At 42.9% G+C, this 20766-nt stretch overlaps 1 protein-coding gene across 12 annotated transcripts in view; it reads left to right on the top strand.

Annotated features, from left to right (window-relative positions):
* The window catches only part of serac1 (serine active site containing 1), a 232373-nt gene extending 211836 nt beyond the window's left edge, over positions 1 to 20537 (top strand). For 7 of the 12 annotated variants that reach the window (XR_013499660.1, XM_078230002.1, XM_078229996.1 and 4 more), the window contains 2 exons: positions 2998 to 3141; positions 19609 to 20537. Coding sequence is in view for 11 of the 12 variants with exons in the window: in XM_078230002.1 (XP_078086128.1) it covers positions 2998 to 3141; positions 19609 to 19772 (308 nt within the window). In the remaining variant the exon portion in view is untranslated. Of the gene's footprint in view, positions 1 to 2997; positions 3142 to 11147; positions 11274 to 19608 lie in introns of all 12 variants that reach the window. The other 5 variants (XM_078229999.1, XM_078230003.1, XM_078230004.1 and 2 more) reach the window with 2 other exon arrangements.
* The last annotated feature ends 229 nt before the right edge of the window (positions 20538 to 20766 follow it).

Raw genomic sequence — 20766 nt, 5'->3', positions numbered from 1 at the left:
GTATTGTGTGCAGTTTTGGTGTCCTTATCGGAGGAAGGATGTCCTTGCAATAGAGGGAGTACAAGCAAAGGCTTACCAGGCTGATTCCTGGGATGACAGGTTTGTCATATGAGGAGAGACTAAGTCAGTTAGGATTATGTTCACTGAAGTTTAGATGAGTGAGTGGAGATCTATAGAAACTTATAAAATTCTAACAGGATTAGACAGGGTAGATTCAGAAAGAATGTTCCCATGGTGGGGGAGTCCAGAACTAGGGTTTATAGTTTGAGGATAAGGCATAAACTTTTTAGAACTGAGAAATTTCTTCACCCAGAGGGTGGTGATGTGTGGAATTCACTATCACAGAATGTAATTGAGGCCAAAATGTCTGATTTCAAGAAGAAATTAGATATAGCGTTTGGGGCTAAAGGGATCAAGATATTGAATTTAATAATCAGACATGATCAAAATAAACTGCGGAGAAGGCTCAAACGGCCGAATGGCCTATTCCTGCTTCTAGTTTCTATATTTCTACTTTGGCAACATCCCACACCACCCTTGCCTCACACCACATAACCAACTGGCCACACCTTTGGCCACTCTACTGTACCCTGAGTTCTCATCTAAGACGTAGGCATTGTCTAATTGTTCACTCCATGGCCTTGCACTCACCCTAGTCTATTGATGGCATTTGTCAATACCCACTTCATCAAGAAACCAAAGATGTAATCCCAGCCTCCCTCGAGTGTCACTCCAATCTCCCTCGGAGTCAACCCCCTGATTACGCAGTCACTCTGCGAGCGCTGCGTTCATTTCTGAGCTCCCCTTTTAAAGCCAGTCATGCTTCACGCTGTTCTGACATCACGCCGCCGTGGATGGATATTTTGACAGAGGACATCATTGCAGTGTATAGGCTCAAGAATGATGTCCCTGATGCTGAACAATAGGAAACGTGGCTCACCACTGACAGGACGTGGGGACAATCGCGGTAATCTTTCACACCAGTGTAAAATGCAACTTTGGATATTTTCCACTCTCGTCACCTGATCCGCCCAATACAAACGGGAACGGAAAATCCCAGCCTGAGTCAGGGGGTTGGAGTTTAAGAGCCGTGGGGTTATGCTGCAACTGTACAGGACCTTGGTGAGACCACATTTGGAATATTGTGTGCAGTTCTGGTCACCTCACTATAAGAAAGATGTGGAAGCGCTGGAAAGAGTGCAGAGGAGAATTACCAGGATGCTGCCTGGTTTGGAGGGTAGGTCTTATGAGGAAAGGTTGAGGGAGCTAGGGCTGTTCTCTCTGGAGCGGAGGAGGCTGAGGGGAGACTTAATAGAGGTTTATAAAATGATGAAGGGGACCGATAGAGTGAACGTTCAAAGACTATTTCCTCGGGTGGATGGAGCTATTACAAGGGGGCATAACTATAGGGTTCATGGTGGGAGATACAGGAAGGATATCAGAGGTAGGTTCTTTACGCAGAGAGTGGTTGGGGTGTGGAATGGACTGCCTGCAGTGATAGTGGAGTCAGACACTTTAGGAACATTTAAGCAGTTATTGGATAGGCACATGGAGCACACCAGGATGATAGGGAGTGGGATAGCTTGATCTTGGTTTCAGATAAAGCTCGGCACAACATCGTGGGCCGAAGGGCCTGTTCTGTGCTGTACTGTTCTATGTTCTAAGATGGGAGAAGTCCACCCTCAAACACATCATGGGCACGATGTTACCGTCTCACCGGTTGATCGGCGTGGCGAGCCAGGAAAATAGCATGGGAGGCCAAAAATGGACCGAATCAGTTTGCAATCCTCCCAGGCTCTCTTTACACCCAGAAAGAGCACGAAGCCTATTAACATAAAAATTATGCAATTTAAAAGCACTTATCTGGTTCGGCAGGCCTGCTACCACCCTCCCGGATGCTTCCGCCCTCAACATGGCAATGCTGGGGATTCAGGGCCCATTGAAGCCCCTGGGTGGTAGGGCACCTGGACGGGTAGTGCTTATCGGGCAGTGTCAGCCTGGCAGTGCCACCTGGCACCCTGGTCGTGACCCAGTGCCGGGGGCAGTGCAAAGGGTTGGACCTGAATGGGAATGAGGCCTGATTGTGAATGGGGCTATGATGGGGGTGTGGCATGCTCAATGACGAGGTGGCTTATGCAGGGGAGAGCTTTACAAGGCGGCTAGTTAGCAGCAGGGAAGCACTGAAAGGGTGGTAGTATTCAGGGGGGAGCTCTGTAAGGAGGGTGGTCATGGAGTGGGTAGGGCGTGCAGAGGGTGGTCGTGACAGGGCAGCATGTCAGGTGCACAAGGAGACTTGTTGGGAGAGTCCTGATGCTCCGAAGCCAGCATCTCATTTTGGTGTGGCGGGGGGGGGTGACTGTGCCACCAATGTGGCAGGAGGTGGGGGGCAGCAGGGATGGTAGGGATGGGGGGGGGGGTCTGATGTCTGTTGGGGAGGATGGGAGAAGGGGTCCTGGTTCAATAGTAGATCGGAGCGCCCTGCGCAATGGCCCCTGAGCACTTTGAAGCCCCCCCAACCCCATTGGCACAAATCTCCCAGCTGTCAAAAAAACTGACGAGTGCCAGACAATTGCAGTTCCGAGTTCACACAAAAGATTGAAGTGAAACATTCCCGTTTTCACACTGTTATGACACCTGAGTTTTTTAGGGAAATTCCGCCCAATGACTTGCAAAAGATTAAAAGTCAAAACGGAGAATAGGAGGAAATGTGCAAACCTGAAGTAAAGGTTTTAAAATATTTTATTGTTAATATTATTTTTGTTGAATTACATTAATATTATAGTAATAAAGATGCTTCTGACAGTTTAGCAGCTTAATTACTGGAATCCTAATTGGTTGTTTAATTTCAAATACATGGTAAAAAGTTCCACAGCTCCAGGAATTCCTTTTGTAACCAATGTTAAACCATAACAATAATACTTATCCCTTAAAACTACAATTTCACAAGGATTATCATCAACTTTTTATTTACCTTTGTTCACGAATATTTTCTTGTAGATTCACCTGCTTTGAGAGAACTGAACAATAACTTTATCAAGCTGGTGCAGGAACACGAAGTCAATGTACTGAGTTTTGGGGAAATGTTACCAACCTACATTGGCAGTATGATCAAACTGCATGTGGTACCTCTAACGTCAGCAGGTATAGTATACCTCAGACTAGTGAGACTATCCATGAGAGCCACTTCCTGTTCCCTTGATCATATTCCCACTAAATCACCCAACATTGCTTCCTGGCCCTCATGTTAGTTGATATTGTGAATGTTTCTCTCTCCTCAGGAACTGTCCCCATCTCATTCAAATCCTCTGTTATCAATGCAACCCCTTGATTCCTCTGTCCTTGTAAACTACTTCAATCTCCTTGTCCTGTCCAGAGGTCTTGTCACCTCCCAAGTCTGTGTACATCTTTCCCAAACTCCATATTTGGATCCTTTCAAACAATTTTCTATTCTGCTCCAGTATTGAAATGGCTCTTGATGAGTCTAATGGCTCCCATCTGTGCTGTCAAGACTCCAAGGGCTGAATTTTACGATTCCCCCACTGGTGGTTTTGCAGACCTCAAAACTGTGCCCTGACCTGGCCATAATTTTACCTCGGGCAATTTAAAGAAAGATATTAGCACAGACAATGTGGAATCTCTATGGGTTGAGTTAAGAAACACCAAGGGGCTAAAAACATTCGTGGGGATGGTATACAGACCACCAAGCTGTAGTGGTAATGTTGGGAATAATAGCAGACAGGAAATTAGAAATGCATGTGATAAAGGAACATCTGTGATTATGGGTGACTTTAATCTGCATAAAGATTGGGTGAGTCAAATTAGTCACAGTACAATGGTTTTCTGGACCAATACATTGAGAAACCAACAAGGGAACAGGCCTTCCTGGACTGGATATTGTGATTGAGAAAGGACTAGTTGGCAGTCTAGTTGTGAGAGAACCCTTGGGAATGAGTGACCATAATATGATAGAATTCTTTATCAATATGGATAGTGAGATAGTTGATACTCAGAACAGGGGGCCCTATAAGTAACTATGATGGTATGAGTTGGCTATGATGGACTGGGAAATATTACTGAAAGAAAGGACAGTGGACAGGCAATGGCAGGCATTCGAGGAACAAATAGGTTAACTCCTAAAGTTGTTTATTCCTATTTGGTGCAAAAGTGGAAAGGGAACTGTGGCCAAACCGTGGCTTACAAGGGAAATTAGAGATGGTATTAGATTTTTTTTTAAATGAACAAATTGGAAAGATAAAGCAATAGACCTGAGGATTGGGAGCCCTTTAAAATTCAGCAAAGGCAGACCAAGAGGTTAAATAGGAAGGGAAAAATAGAGTATGAAAGTAAGCTAGTAAGGAATATATAAACTGATTGTAAAAGTTTCTATAGGTATGTAAAAAGAAAATAATTGTGTGGCACAGTGGTCAGCACTGTTGCCTCACAGTGAAAGGGACCCAGGTTCAATTCCGGCCTCGGGTCACCGTCAGTGTCGAGTTTGCATGTTCTCCCTGTGTCTGCATGGGTTTCCTCTGGGTGCTCTGGTTTCCACCCACATTCCAAAGATGTGCAGATTAGGTGGATTAGGCATGCTTAATTGCCCCTTAGGTAAATACGTGGGGTTACGTGGATAGGGCCTGGGTGGGATTGTGGTCGGTGCAGACTTGATGAGTCAAATGGCCTCCTTCTGCACTGTAGGGCTTCTATGATTCTATGAATTGACAAAAAAAGAATGTAAGCCCCTTACAGTTAAATGGGGGAATTCATAATGAGGGAAAAGGAAATAGTTGAGGAAATAAATTTGTACTTTGCTTCTGTCTTCACAAAGGAAGACATAAATAATATACCAGAGGTTCTGAGAAAGACAAGTTTTAGTGAGGGGCTGAAGGAAATCAGTATTAGTAGAGAAATGGTTTTGGGGAAATTAATGGGATTGAAGGTAGATACATCTCCAGGGCCTGATAATCTTCATCCCAGAGTACTTAAGGAAGTGACTCCAGAAATAGTAGATCTATTGGTGGTCATTCTACAAAATTCTTTAGACTCTGGAATGGTTCTTACAGATTGGAGGATAGCTAATGTAAATAAGCTATTCAAAAAGAGAGGTAGAGAGAACTATAGACCAGTGAGCCTAACATCAGTAGTAGGGAAGTTATTAGAGTTCATTATCAAGGATTTCATAGCACAGCATTTGGAAAGCAGTGCTATAATCAGACAGAGTCAACATGGATTTATGAAAGGGAAATTATGCTTGACAAATGTACTGGAATTCTTTGAGGATGTAACTAGTAGAGTTGACCAGGGAGAATTGGTGGATGTGGTTTATTTAGGCTTTCAGAAGGAATTTGCAAAGTCTCACATAGCAGATTATCATGTAAAGTTAAAGTGGATGGGATTGCATATATTGTCTTGAGATGGTGAGAAAGCTGGTTTAGCAGACAAGAAGCAAAGAGTTGGAATAAATGGGTCTTTTTACGATTGGCAGGCAGTGACTAGTCAGATACTGTGGGGATCTGTGCTAGGACCTCAACTGTTCACATTATATATTAATGATTTGGATGAGGGAACGAAATGTATTATCTCCAAATTTGCAGATGATACAAAGTTAGGTGGGAAGGTGAGCTGTGAGGAGGATACAGAGATGCTTCAGTGTGATTTGGACAGGCTGAGTGAGTGGGCATATGCATGGCATGCGCAATGTAATGTGGATAAATGTAAAGTTATCCACTTCAGTAGCAAAAATAGGAAGGCATATTATTTGAATAGGTGTAAATTGAGAGAGGGGGATACTCAGCGAGACCTTGGTGTCCTCATTGCATAAATTGCTAAAAGTAAGTGCACAGGTGCAGCAGGCAGTAAAGAAGGCAAATGGTATGTTGGCCTTTAAACTGAGAGGATTTGAGTATAAAAATAGGGATGTTTTACTGAAATTGCATAGGGCATTGGTGAAGCCACACCTGGAGTATTGTGTGCAGTTTTGGTGTCCTTATCTGAGGAAGAATGTCCTTGCTATGGAGGAAGTGTAGCAAACATTTACCAGGTTGATTCCTGGGATGACAGGTCTGCCATTTGAGGAGAGACCAAGTCGGTTAGGATTATATTCATTGGAGTTTAGAAGAGTGAGAGTGGGTCTCATAGAAACTTATAATATTCTAACAGTATTAGACATGGTAATTATTATCAGTGTAGACTTGAAGGACCAAAGGCTCTTTCTGCGCTGTACAATTCTACAACTATGACTTGATAGTATTAACCTCGAGTTATGCTGAAAAATGAGACAGGCTGTTAAAACTTTTCATGTTGCACTCATAAGAACAGATGCAAGAATGCCAAATTTCGAAGGGAACAGCAGTCAATACTGCTTGAGAAAAGGGTGCTGATGAGTTGACAAGTCGACTCTGTTAAGTTACGGCACTGCCGTGGAGAATCTACATGGAACTACTGCCCCCCATACTTTTGTTCAATTTTTAAAAATCACAATGCTTGGACATTTCTCTTTTGGTTGCAGATAACAAGTGCCTGTGTATGTTAATTTAGTAAGCATAAGTGAGCCACATTACGAGCCTGACGATCTCAAATTAGTTGTTAATGTAATTCTTAGTATATTCAGGGATTGTTCAGCGAGTGCTGTTCAATTGTAGAATCACATCTAACATTAAATATTATATTCTGAGTTTTGTAAGCGGAGGCTGGTTGACTACATTCAGCACTCTTCACATAGCCATAGGGACATACTATCAAAGGGACATACTGTTTGATACAATCCACAGCTCCAGGGACCTGGGTTCGATTCTCGGCTTGGGTCACTGCCTGTATGGACTTTGCACATTCTCCTCGAGTCTGCGTGGGTTTCCTCCGGGTGCTCCGGTTTCCTCCCACAGTCCAAAGACGTGCGGGTTAGGTTGATTGGCCATGCTAAAATTGCCCCTTAGTGTCCTGAGATGCGTAGGTTAGAGGGATTAGTGGGTAAAATATGTAGGGATATATGTAGGGCCTGGGTGGGATTGTGGTTGGTGCAGACTCAATGGGCCGAATGGCCTTTTTCTGTACTGTAGGATTTCTATGATTCTATGATTAGTTACCAGGACATATGGCCTCCATCGCTGGCATTGCATCGGCCCTAAAATTCATATACAACATTGTTAATTTGTGTGGTATTGGCTTGGCAGTAGCACCCTGTTAGTGGAAAATATCACTCATGTTGCTACTGCATACCAGCAGTGTGAAGTAGCTAGCTTCACCAGCTCCTCAAATGAAACAAAAACATGGGGAACAATAGTTCTCTGGTGCATTCTATGGCAGTGCCTCAGCCAATCAGAATCAATTTGCCAACCAATTAACATCCTTTTCTCATGTTTCCTTAGAATTTGGCATTCTTGCGTTTGGACTGATGAGTGCAGGATGAAAAGGTTTGACAGTATGCCTCTTTTTCAGCAATACTCAAATAAAGATTTAGATATTATGATGCAACAAGTGAGGGATACTTATGATAAATACCAGATTTACAATTCAGTCAAGGGTTAAGGTGAATGCAAAAGGTAAAATGGAGAACCAACAAAGTTTTTTAAAAAAGGAGAAATGGGGTGGATGAAAATAGATTAGCATGTAAAATAAAAATATTTTAGAAGCATACAAATATTAAAAGGGTAGCCAAAGGAAGGATGAGGCCAATTAGTAACCAAAGGATGATTTTTTTTATTGAGGCAAAAGTCAGTCAAGAATCTATCTAACTCAACTTTAAAAATAGTCCGTGTCCTTGCTTCCACTGTTCTTTGGAGAAAAGAATCCTACAGACTAATGACTCTTTTGGCGTTCATTGCAAGAGGACTTGAGTACAGGAGCAAGGCTGTCTTACTGCAGCTGTACAGGGCCTTAGTGAGACCACACCTGGAGTATTGTGTGCAGTTTTGGTCTCCTTGCCTAGAAAGGACATACTTGCCATAGAGGGAGTACAGCGAAGGTTCACCAGATTAATTCTTGAGATGGCAGGATTGTCGTATAAGGAGGTATTGGATGGACTAGGTCTGTATTCACCTGAGTTTAGAAGAATGAGAGGGGATCTCATTGAAATGTATAAAATTCTGATGAGGTTGTAAAGACTGGATGCAGGGATGTTGTTTCCTCTGGCTGGGGGTCTAGAACAAGGAATCACAGTCTCAGGATACAGGGTGAGATAAGATTTAGGACTGCGATGAGAAGAAACCTTTTCACTCAGAAGATGGTGAATGTGTGGAATTCTCTACCACAGAAGGCTGTGGAGAATATATTTAAGAAGGAAATAGACAGATTTCTAGACTTTAAAGGCACCAAGAATATGAGGCGAGTGCGGAAGTTTGGCATTGAGATGGAAGATCAGCTATTAGCATATTGAACGGCGGAACAGGCTCAAAGGGCCAAATGACCTACTGTTCTATTTTCCATGTTTCTCTGAGTTAATAAAATTTCTCCTCATCTGCATCTTAAATGTGAGACTTATTTTGAACTGTGTCTCTCTCATAATGGGGAAGTCAGCATCCATCCTGTCAAGTCCACTCAAGATCTTCTAAACCCCATTGAATGTAGGCCCAACCTTTCCCCACTAGATAATCCCTTCACCCCATGAATAAGTTGTGTGAACCTTCTCTGAACTGCTTCTAATGTAATTATATTCTTTCCTAACTAGGGAGATCAAAATTGTTCACTTGCTGTACCTCCATACTAACCTTTTATGATTCATATCAAAACTCCTGTACTACCATTTAACTAAATACTGTTTTTCTATTCTTCCTACCATTTTCCCACATTATACTCCACCTACCAAAATATTTACCCATTCATATAACCGTTCTCCATCCCTTTGCAGACACATTATGCCTTCCTCACAACTTACTCTCCTATGTATCTTTGTGTCGTCAGCAAAATTAAGAACCATACATTTGGTCCCTTCATCCAAGTCATTGCAGTAGATTGTAAATAGTTGAGACATTAATCCCTGTGGCACTCCACTAGTTACAGCTTGGTGGTCCATTTATTTCTACACTCTGCTTCCTGTTAGCTAACCAGTCCTCTATCCATGGAACATTTTGCTCTACAAGATTTTTACTTTTCTACTTTGTTCATCTACCAAGTTGATGACTGTTGAGCAAGGTGCATTGCTTTATTAAATGTTCTATCAACGTGCCCTACCACCTTCTATGATTTACATACATATACACCGGGTTCCCTTTGTTCCTGCATCTCTGAGAGTTTCTCCCTTTATTTTTCACAGTCTCCCCACATTGTTCCTGCTAAAATTAATCACTTCACACTTCTCTACATTGAACTTCATCTGCCATTTGTCTGCCCAATCCACCAACTTGTCTATGTCCTTTTGAAGTTTAAGATAATCCTCATCACGATTGATAATGCTTCCAGTCTTCGTATCATCGACAAATTTTGAAGTCACGCCCTGTACCTACAATCTAGGTCATTAATATATATCAGGAACATCAAGGGTCACAACACTGCGGAACTTCACGACACACCTTCCTTCAATCTGAAAAACAAGTTTGCACTAATCCTATTGATTTGATTTGATTTATTATTACAAAGAACAAAGAACAATACAGCACAGGAACAGGCCCATCGGCCCTCCAAGCCCGCGCCGCTCCCTGGTCCAAACTAGACCATTCTTTTGTATCCCTCCATACCCACTCCATATGGCTATCTAGATAAGTCTTAAATGTTCCCAGTGTGTCCGCCTCCAGCACCTTGCCCGGCAGCGCATTCCAGGCCCCCACCACCCTCTGTGTAAAATACGTCCTTCTGATATCCGTGTTAAACCTCCCCCCCCCCTCACCTTGAACCTATGACCCCCTCGTGAACGTCACCACCGACCTGGGAAAAAGCTTCCCACCGTTCACCCTATCTATGCCTTTCATAATTTTATACACCTCTATTAGGTCACCCCTCATCCTCCGTCTTTCCAGTGAAATGTAGACAGAGTCAATGGATGGGAGGCTGGTTTGCGTGATGGATTGGGCTACATTCACGACTTTTTGTAGTCCCTTGTGGTCTTGGGCAGAGCAGGAGCCATACCAAGCTATGATAGAACCAGAAAGAATGCTTTCTATGGTGCATCTGTAAAAGTTGGTGAGAGTCATAGCTGACATACCAAATTTCCTTAGTTTTCTGAGAAAGTAGAGGCATTGATGGGCTTTCTTAACTATAGTGTCGGCCTGGGGGGCTTAGGACAGGTTGTTGGTGATCTGGACATCTAAAAACTTGAAGCTTTCGACCCTTTCTACTTCGTTCCCATTGACGTAGATGAACATGTATGCATGTTCTCCTATACACTTCCTGAATTCGATGACAATCTCCTTTGTTTTGTTGACATTGAGGGAGAGATTATTGTTGCTGCAGCAGTTCACCAGATTCTGTGTCTCATTCCTGTACTCTGTCTTGTCATTGTTTGAGATCCGACCCACTACAGTGGTGTCGTCAGCAAACTTGAAAATCGAATTGGAGAGGAATTTGGCCACGCAGTCAGGTGTATAAGGAGTATGGTAGGGGGCTGAGAACACAGCCTTGTGGGGCACCGGTGTTGAGGATGATCGTGGAGGAGGTTTTGTTGCCTATCCTTACTAATTGTGGTCTGTGGGTTAGGAAGTTCAGGATCTAGTCGCAGAGGGAAGTGCCGAGGCCCAGGCCATGGAGTTTGGAGATAGGTTTCATGGGAATAATGATGTTGAAGGCTGAGCTGTAGTCAATAAATAGGAGTCTGACATAGGTATCCTTCTATCTAGGTGTTCCAGGGTTGAGTGCATGGCCAGGGAGATGGTGTCTGCTGTGGACCTGTTGCGGCGGTAGACAAACTGTAGTGGATCCAGGTAGTCCGGGAGGCTGGAATTGATTTGTGCATGACTAGCCTTTCGAAGCACTTCATAATGATGGATGTCAGAGCCACCAGCCGATAGTCATTAAGGCACACTGTTTGGTTTTTCTTAGGTACCGGGAAGATGGATTCCAATCTATATTTGGAAGTTTCTCCGTTATAATTATTCCATAATTTTTGTACCTCTGTAATTTTTTTGCAGATTTGTTTCTCTATATCCTGCATCCCTTCCACTAGTGGTGGTCTATATATCACACCAATCAATGTTATTGCACCTTTTTCTATTCCCTACCTCTAGTCAGAGAGATGACATCCTTGACCCCTCTAGAGCATTCTCCCTCTGCAGTACTGGTCACGAGCTTACCACCTCGTTCCACCCATCGATTAGCATGGCGAGCTGGGAAAATAGCGTGCGATGTGAAAAGTTAGTATTGCGCCTGGCGTCACACGGTTTCCAATCTTCCCAGCCATTTTTTCCAGGTGTGAACCGTTTTGTGCCCAAAATGGGTGTGACACTTATTAGCATGTATTTGAATGAATTTTAATATCATTAGTGAGTTCGGCACAGCTGCTTCCCCCCTCCCAGATATTTCCCACCAGGAGACCCTCAGAGGTGTGCCTTGTTTGTGAGCAGATATCCACTCCATCTGACGAAGGAGCAGAGCTCCGAAAGCTAATGGTATTTGCTACCAAATAAACCTGTTGGACTTTAACCTGGTGTTGTTAAAACTCTTACTAGAGGGCACCGCCACAGCGGTCCAGGGAGTAAAACCGCACCTTCAGGAGCCCGATGGACCAGCGCGTGCGCACTCACTGCCATTGCCACCGTCTCCCAGACCCCATTGCCGGCCTGACCCCTGGGTTGTCGCCTGTCCTGGGGGAAAAAAATGACCCTCCTCTCTTCGAAAGCATCCAGCAGATGGCACAGCTCTCTCTCTGAAAACCTTGGTGCTGCTCTTCGTGGTGCCATCTTCCTGGCATGACTGACACTGAGTCTATTGTTAGCGCTTATATGGAGCTGCCCCTTGTTAACGCCGTACAACTGCGGCCACTTTGAGTGAGTCAAGCACCCGGAGGGTCTTTTCCGACGTGTATCAAATCGAGGCTCTTTCATTGCACTAAGTGTCAAAATATTGCAGTGCGGAGTACACTGAAAAAACTGGCGTGATTCAGACTTTTATGACATTTAACATTTTTTTGATCAATACTGCCACTTGCCCCCTCCCCTCTACTCTCTTTTCTTCCACACCTGTCTCTCCAAAAACACCTTGTATCCATGAATATATACTGTCCAGTCCTGCTGTCTTGGAGCCATATCTCCGTTATAACAATTATATCATAGTTCCATGAGTTAGCCTGTGCCTGTAGTTCACCAATATTATTAACCACACTCCTTGCATTCACATACATGCACAGTAATCTTCTTGACTTTCCCTGTTACTCTGACTCTATCTAATGACTTACTATTGTTCGCTCTAGTTTTATCAAACTCTCCAAGTAGTCTATTTCCCTTGATACTACTCTCTGGTATATCCTCCTAATCAGTTAATGAATGTCTACTTACCATTTCCAGTTTTTCTCTCCTTTTGGAATTTCCCCTCAATTTTCTACTCCCCTCCCAGTGACAAAGAAGTATGTATAAGATTTTAGTATTTAGTGTCTTTCTTGCCTACAAAACACTCAGCTCTTTCAATATCCAATGTTCTCTCATCGTGTTTTCCCTTGTGAGTTCTAGGAAGTTCCATACACACAGTTAAAGGCAAAATCCTGGTTAAAAGAATGAATAATTAGCATTTCACATATTTAAATAACCAACATTCTTGTCCCATACAATTTCTGCTCTTTCAATCAGTCACCCTTTGTTCCTTCAAAGACAGGGATGGCCATTCTAGTAGTAAATCACAGAAATTGATGTTCCAGTACAAGTAGTGTTATTCCACTGCTTGTACCAATAGCAATAAGAAAATTTAGCTTAAAATATTTACAACAGAGGATCACTGATAACAGCGAGGCAACAGTAAGCATATCACATAAGAGAAAAACTAGGATTTAGATACTACCATTCGAAACCTCAGGATATTCCAAATTGTATTATAGCCAGTTATCTGTGATAGTATAGAAACTCTTTCAAACTCAATATTCCCCTCCTGTGTAGGCAGATTTTGGCAAGGTGTAAAAGTAACAGGGTTATTGTGGTGGAAGATGTTAATTTCCCCTATATTGACTGGGTCTCACTTAGTGCTAGGGGCGTGGATGGGGCAGAGTTTGTAAGGAGCATCCAGGAAGTCTTCCTGAAACAGTATGTAGATAGTCCAACTAGGGAAGGGGCCATACTGGACCTGGTATTGGGGAATGAGCCTGGCCAGGTGGTCGATGTTTCAGTAGGGGAGCAGTTCGGGAACAGTCACCACAATTCAGTAAGCTTTAAGGTACTGATGGATAAAGATAAGTGTAGTCCTCAAGTTAAGGTGCTAAATTGGGGAAAGGCTAATTACAACAATATTAGGCAGGAACTGAAGAATGTAGATTGGGGGCAGATGTTTGAGGGCAAATCAACATCTGGCATGTGGAAGGCTTTCAAGTGTAAATTGATAGGGATTCAGGAACGGCACATTCCTGTAAGGATGAAGGATAAGTATGGCAAGTTTTGGGAACCTTGGATAACGAGAGATATTGTGAGCCTAGTCAAAGAGAAAAAGGAAGCATTTGTCAAAGCTAGGAGGCTGGGAACACACGAAGCAAGTGTGGAATACAAGGAAAGTAGGAAGAAACTTAAGCAAGGAGTAAGAAGAGCTAAAAAGGGTCATGAAAAAGCATTGGCCAACAGGATTAAGGAAAATCCCAAGGCTTTTTACACATATATAAAGAACAAGAGGGTAGCCAGGGAGAGGGTTGGTCCACTCAAGGACAAGGGAGGGAATCTATGTGTGGAGCCAGAGGAAATGGGCGAGATATTAAATGAGTACTTTGCGTCAGTATTTACCGAAGAGAAGGACTTGGTGCATGATGAGCCTGGGAAAGGATGTGTAGATAGTTTGAGTCATGTTGAGATCAAAAAGGAGGAGGTATTAGGGTTCTTGAGAAACATCAAGGTAGACAAGTCTCCAGGGCCTGATGGGATATACCCCAGAATACTGAGAGGCAAGTGATGAAATTGCTGGGGCCTTGAGAGAAATCTTTGCATCCTCACTGGCTACAGAGGAGGTGAACACAGTAAGAGTTTTAACAACACCAGGTTAAAGTCCAACAGGTTTATTTGGTAGCAAATACCATTAGCTTTCGGAGCGCTGCTCCTTCGTATCTTCGTATCACATCGATCTTTATAAGACGAAAGAGCAGCGCTCCGAAAGCTAATGGTATTTGCTACCAAATAAACCTGTTGGACTTTAACCTGGTGTTGTTAAAACTCTTACTGTGTTCACCCCAGTCCAACGCCGGCATCTCCACATCATGACTACTACAGAGGAGGTCACAGTAAGAAGTTTAACAACGCCAGGTTAAAGTCCAACAGGTTTATTTGGTAGCCCTCTAATAAATCTGTTGGACTTTAACCTGGTGTTGTTAAACTTCTTCTGTGTTTACCCCAGTCCAACGCCAGCATCTCCTCATACAGAGGAGGTCCCAGAGGATTGGAGAATAGCCAATGTTGTTCCTTTGTTTAAGAAGGGTAGCAAGAATAATCCAGGTAATTACAGGCCGGTGAGCCTTACATCGGTGGTAGGGAAATTATTGGAGAGGATTCTTCGAGACAGGATTTATTCCCACTTGGAAATAAGTGGACGTATTAGTGAGAGGCAACATGGTTTTGTGAAGGGGAGGTCGTGTCTCACGAACTTGATCGAGTTTTTCGAGGAAGTGATGAAGATGATTGATGACGGTAGGGCAGTGGATGTTGTCTACATGGACTTCAGTCAGGCCTTTGACAAGGTCCCTCATGGCAGAATGGTGCAGAAGGTGAAGTCGCATGGGATCAGAGATGAGCTGGCAAGGTGGATACAAGACTGGCTCAGTCAAAGAAGACAGAGGGTAGCAGTGGAAGGGTGCGTTTCTGAATGGAGGGCTGTGACAAGTGGTCAAGGAGGAAGGGGCTTGGAGCTCCGAAAGCTTGTGTGGCTTTTGCTACCAAATAAACCTGTTGGACGTTAACCTGGTGTTGTTAAACTTCTTACTGTGTTTACCCCAGTCCAACGTCGGCATCTCCATATCATGACAAGTGGTGTTCCTCAGGGATCAGTGCTGGGACCTTTGCTGTTTGTAATATATATAAATGATTTGGAGGAAAATGTAACTGGATTGATTCGTAAGTTTGCGGACGACACAAAGGTTGGTGGATTTGCGGATAGCGATGAGGACCATCAAGAGGATACAGCAGGATATAGATCAGTTGGAGACTTGGGCGGAGAGATGGCAGATGGAGTTTAATCCGGACAAATGTGAGGTAATGCATTTTGGAAGGTCTAATACAGATAGGAAATATACAGTAAATGGCAGAACCCTTAGGAGTATTGATGAGCAAAGGGATCTGGGTGTACAGGTACACAGGTCAGTGAAAGTGGCAATACAGGTGGAGAAGGTAGTCAAGAAGGCATACGGCATGCTTGCCTTCATCGGCTGGGGTATTGAGTTTAAAAATTGGCAAGTCATGTTGCCGCTTTATAGAACATTCGTGAGGCCGCACTTGGAATATAGTGTTCAATTCTGGTCGCCACACTACCAGAAGGATGTGGAGGCTTTGGAGAGGGTACAGAAAAGATTTACCAGGATGTGGCCTGGTATGGAGGGCATTAGCTATGAAGAGAGATTGGAGAAACTTGGTTTGTTCTCACTGGAGCGACAGAGGTTGAGGGGAGACCTGATAGAAGTCTACAAGATTATGAGAGGCATGGACAGAGTGGATAGTCAGAAGCTTTTTCCCAGGGTGGAAGAGTCAATTACTAGGGGGCAAGTTTTAAAAGAGATGTACGAGGCAGAGTTTTTTACACAGAGAGCGGTGGGTGCCTGGAACTCGTTGCCGGGGGAGGTAGTGGAAGCGGATACGGTAGTGACTTTTAAGGGGTGTCTTGACAAGTACATGAATGAGATGGGAATAGAGGGATATGGTCCCCGGAAGCGTCGGGGGTTTTAGTTAAGTCAGGCAGCATGGTCGGTGCAGGCTTGGAGGGCAGAAGGGCCTGTTCCGTGCTGTAATTTTCTTTGTTCTTTGTTTGTACAACATTCCTTCACTTTTATTTATGATTAGTACAAAATCTTGTGTTGTTCATTGGAGTTTTTGAATGATTTTCTTCAAGCTGATCTTTGAATGAGAATTCCTGGCATTTAATGGTTGCAAATCAATCATGGAATTCAATGAGAAGAGTGCAATGAGTGAAAATTAAGTACTCCAATGTAAGTTAAGAATATGCCATTAATTTAAAACTGAGTTGTTGTTCATGAGTTCCTTTTATTGTGCCATGGGAAATTGAATGATTGAGAAAATTGAGGAACACTTTGTTATACAGCTTTAATTTAAACACCTTCCAAGCATTCCAGTTTAATGAGACTAACAAGGACAGTAATTCAATTATTTCTTTATTTAACACTTCTAGTACCAACTCAAACATAAACAATTGCAACTCATACTGAACAAATACTGGGTGTCCTTGATAGGTATGTTCCTGTCAGGCAGGGAGGAAATGGCCGAGTGAGGGAACCATGGTTCACAAAAGAGGTGGAATGTCTTGTGAAAAGGAAGAGGGAAGCTTATGTAGGGATGAGGAAACAAGGTTCAGATGGCTCGATTGAGGGTTACAAGTTAGCAAGGAATGAGCTGAAAAAGGGGCTTAGGAGAGCTAGGAGGGGACATGAGAAGTCCTTGGCGGGTCGGATCAAGGAAAACCCCAAGGCTTTGTACTCTTATGTGAGGAATAAAAGAATGACCAGGGTGAGGTTAGGGCCGGTCAAGGACAGTAGTGGGAACTTGTGTATGGAGTCAGTAGAGATAGGCGAGGTGATGAATGAATACTTTTCTTCAGTGTTCACCAAGGAGAGGGGCCATGTTTTTGAGGAAGAGAAGGTGTTACAGGCTAATAGGCTGGAGGAAATAGATGTTCGGAGGGAGGATGTCTTGGCAGTTTTGAATAAACTGAAGGTCGATAAGTCCCCTGGGCCTGATGAAATGTATCCTAGGATTCTGTGGGAGGCAAGGGATGAGATTGCAGAGCCTTTGGCGTTGATCTTTGGGTCCTCGCTGTCCACGGGGATGGTGCCAGAGGACTGGAGAATGGCGAATGTTGTTCCTCTGTTTAAGAAAGGGAATAGAAATGACCCTGGTAATTATAGACCGGTTAGTCTTACTTCGGTGGTTGGTAAATTGATGGAAAGGGTCCTTAGGGATGGGATTTACGACCATTTAGAAAGATGCGGATTAATCCGAGATAGTCAGCACGGATTCGTGAAGGGCAAGTCGTGCCTCTCAAATTTGATAGAATTTTTTGAGGAGGTAACTAAGTGTGTTGATGAAGGTAGGGCAGTTGATGTCATATACATGGATTTTAGTAAGGCGTTTGATAAGGTCCCCCATGGTCGGCTTATGATGAAAGTGAGGAGGTGTGGGATAGAGGGAAAGTTGGCCGATTGGATAGGTAACTGGCTGTCTGACCGAAGACAGAGGGTGGTGGTCGATGGAAAATTTTCGGATTGGAGGCAGGTTGCTAGCGGTGTGCCGCAGGGATCAGTGCTTGGTCCTCTGCTCTTTGTGATTTTTATTAATGACTTAGAGGAGGGGGCTGAAGGGTGGATCAGTAAATTTGCTGATGACACCAAAATTGGTGGAGTAGTGGATGAGGTGGAGGGGTGTTGTAGGCTGCAAAGAGACATAGATAGGATGCAAAGCTGGGCTGAAAAATGGCAAATGGAGTTTAACCCTGATAAATGTGAGGTGATTCATTTTGGTAGGACAAATTTAAATGTGGATTACAGGGTCAAAGGTAGGGTTCTGAAGACTGTGGAGGAACAGAGAGATCTTGGGGTCCATATCCACAGATCTCTAAAGGTTGCCAGTCAAGTGGATAGAGCTGTGAAGAAGGCCTATAGTGTGTTAGCTTTTATTAACAGGGGGTTGGAGTTTAAGAGCCGTGGGGTTATGCTGCAACTGTACAGGACCTTGGTGAGACCACATTTGGAATATTGTGTGCAGTTCTGGTCACCTCACTATAAGAAGGATGTGGAAGCGCTGGAAAGAGTGCAGAGGAGATTTACCAGGATGCTGCCTGGTTTGGAGGGTAGGTCATATGAGGAAAGGTTGAGGGAGCTAGGGCTGTTCTCTCTGGAGCGGAGGAGGCTGAGGGGAGACTTAATAGAGGTGTATAAAATGATGAAGGGGATAGATAGAGTGAACGTTCAAAGACTATTTCCTCGGGTGGATGGAGCTGTTACAAGGGGGCATAACTATAGGGTTCGTGGTGGGAGATACAGGACGGATATCAGAGGTAGGTTCTTTACGCAGAGAGTGGTTGGGGTGTGGAATGGACTGCCTGCAGTGATAGTGGAGTCAGACACTTTAGAAACATTTAAGCGGTTATTGGATAGGCACATGGAGCACACCAGGATGATAGGGAGTGGGATAGCTTGATCTTGGTTTCAGATAAAGCTCGGCACAACATCGTGGGCCGAAGGGCCTGTTCTGTGCTGTACTGTTCTATGTTCTATGTTCTATGTTCATTAACCCTTTACCGAACTTAACTAACTGAACATCAACTTTCAACTGCACTTTAACTCTAATTGAACATCAATTTTAACTATTTAACTGAAGATAGATAGTACCGAGTTAGGAAAACGCTGGCCAAGAAATATCCTCGATGTAGAATCGATTTTCTTCTCTCTCAAGCATTCTTCAGGGTACAAGCTTTATTGCAATGGTTGGTCTCTTCCGAGTTATTGCTGCCAAACAAAGAACTCATGTCTTTGATCCACAATTCTCCACTTGCTTCCAGAAGAGTCTCTGTCATCCAGCCAATTGTGTAACCAGAAATCGATCACCTGGCTCGAACATCCAGTGAAATTATATTTGAACGAAGCCATGATGCTTAGCTCATTTTACATGTCCCATACATAGCAGCCATAAATCGGAGCCACAATGTCTCAGTTAATGTAAACAACTTCCCTGATCTGACCAACCCAGGAAACTTCAGATCATAGCTCTCAGACCAGAGCCTCTTTACGACCTGCATCTGGTTTTAATCTATAAATTGACCAAATTCCCAGCATGCTTCACTCTGAGCCAGAATAGCCATTTTAAAGCCACTATTGTCAATATTGTTATTAAATCATTGTTGCAGCCGTTCTTTCTCCGTCTCCAACTTGCTCCTGTACCATTGTTATATTTTCAGTCACTTTACGTTAGTTGGTAGAAAAGGACTGTTGCACCCCAGATTAATGGGGTGTGAGTTCACATATTTAGTTCTCAGCCTGAGCCATCACACTGTGAGGAGCTGTCATTACTCCTGAAATCAAGTGCTTTTTTATTGGAAAGGGAAAAGAAAATTAGAAGGTGCCATACTGAAGTACTTGTGTGTAGTTCTTAAAACCAAGCTTCAAATTGGCATTGGGAAAGACCACTTTGCACCTTCCTGGTCTGGTTGACTCAGTTTTAGAGTATGTAGTTCACTTACCAACTGAAGGTAGTGATGAGATCTTATTTTTGTCATCAGGTGACAGTTCTGTTACTTTAATGGAATCTGCACAATTACACATTATACATTTAGATTTTAATTATTTTTCAGACTTGGGAATTGGGGATCTTATTCCCTTGGACGTTAATCATCTAAACATTTGCAAACCTGGGAGCAGAGATTCCTTCCTTTATCAGCGGAGTCTGAAATTTATAAAAGATGCCCTGGCAAAAGAACTCAGAAAGGCGAATCAAGATCTCACTAAGCAGCCATAGTTTCGACTTTAGTGAGCAAATCCTACTTTACATGGTACTTTATGGCAATGTGTTCCTCATGTAAACAAAAATTTGAAAAAGCCAGTGCTTGCTACATTTTAGGATTATACTAAAAATTGTGGTATATAATAAATGAAACAATATATATACACATTTATAATAATATTATAGGTCCACAAAAGACAATCTGCTAATGCACAAATAACTATTTTGTTTAAAGGATATAATTTTTTTATAAAAGAACTGTATTTCAAAATCTATGTTTAATGAAACTGGTTATTTATTTATTACTGACAGTTTGCTTTGCAACCTTTCAATTAATTTAACCTTGCACTTTGGGTTTACATGAAAGGCAACACTCCTGTCTTGCAGTAATGTCAAAACTTGGTTAACCAAATTTACGCAAGAACTTCCACTGGTTTTCCACTGTTAATGCTTTTTGCTTTGCCTAATAATGGGACATGGTACCATGGTATATCACAATTATGCAACAAATGGTACAACATTGAAGACACTAACGTGTTTATTGAAATATTTGCCAGGTTTGTATGTTGGGTTGTAAAGCCAATCTTGTTCCATTTGGGATGATTTTATTCTACTTAATAATAGCGAAGACAAAGAAAGGCCCACTTTGTGATTGTCTTGAGCAAACATTTGAAGAATCACAACATTACAAGATTGCATTGCAAATGTTTTTTTTCCCAGTGGAAGATGCCTTGACAACATTTTCTTTCAAAACAAATATTAAAGCAATTTGAAAACTCATGTTTTTGAAGGTTCTGATCTTTTAAAAGAATTCCCCGAAGAGTTTCATAACCAGTTAAGTGCTTTTGTGTAATCATCATAAAGTGATCAGGAGATAAATAAATGCAAATATTAGAGATTGTAGGTGCTGAAAGATGAACAGAAACAGTTTATGGTAATGTAAATACCATTTGAGAGAAGCTTTTGGGATAGAAGTGGATACCGTCATTGGAAATATTGGCAGTGACAT

This window comes from Mustelus asterias, chromosome 15 (assembly GCF_964213995.1).
Source record: "Mustelus asterias chromosome 15, sMusAst1.hap1.1, whole genome shotgun sequence".
NCBI lineage: Eukaryota > Metazoa > Chordata > Chondrichthyes > Carcharhiniformes > Triakidae > Mustelus > Mustelus asterias.
Note: the sequence above shows the minus strand (reverse complement) of the source record. Positions and strands in the feature narration are given on the sequence as shown.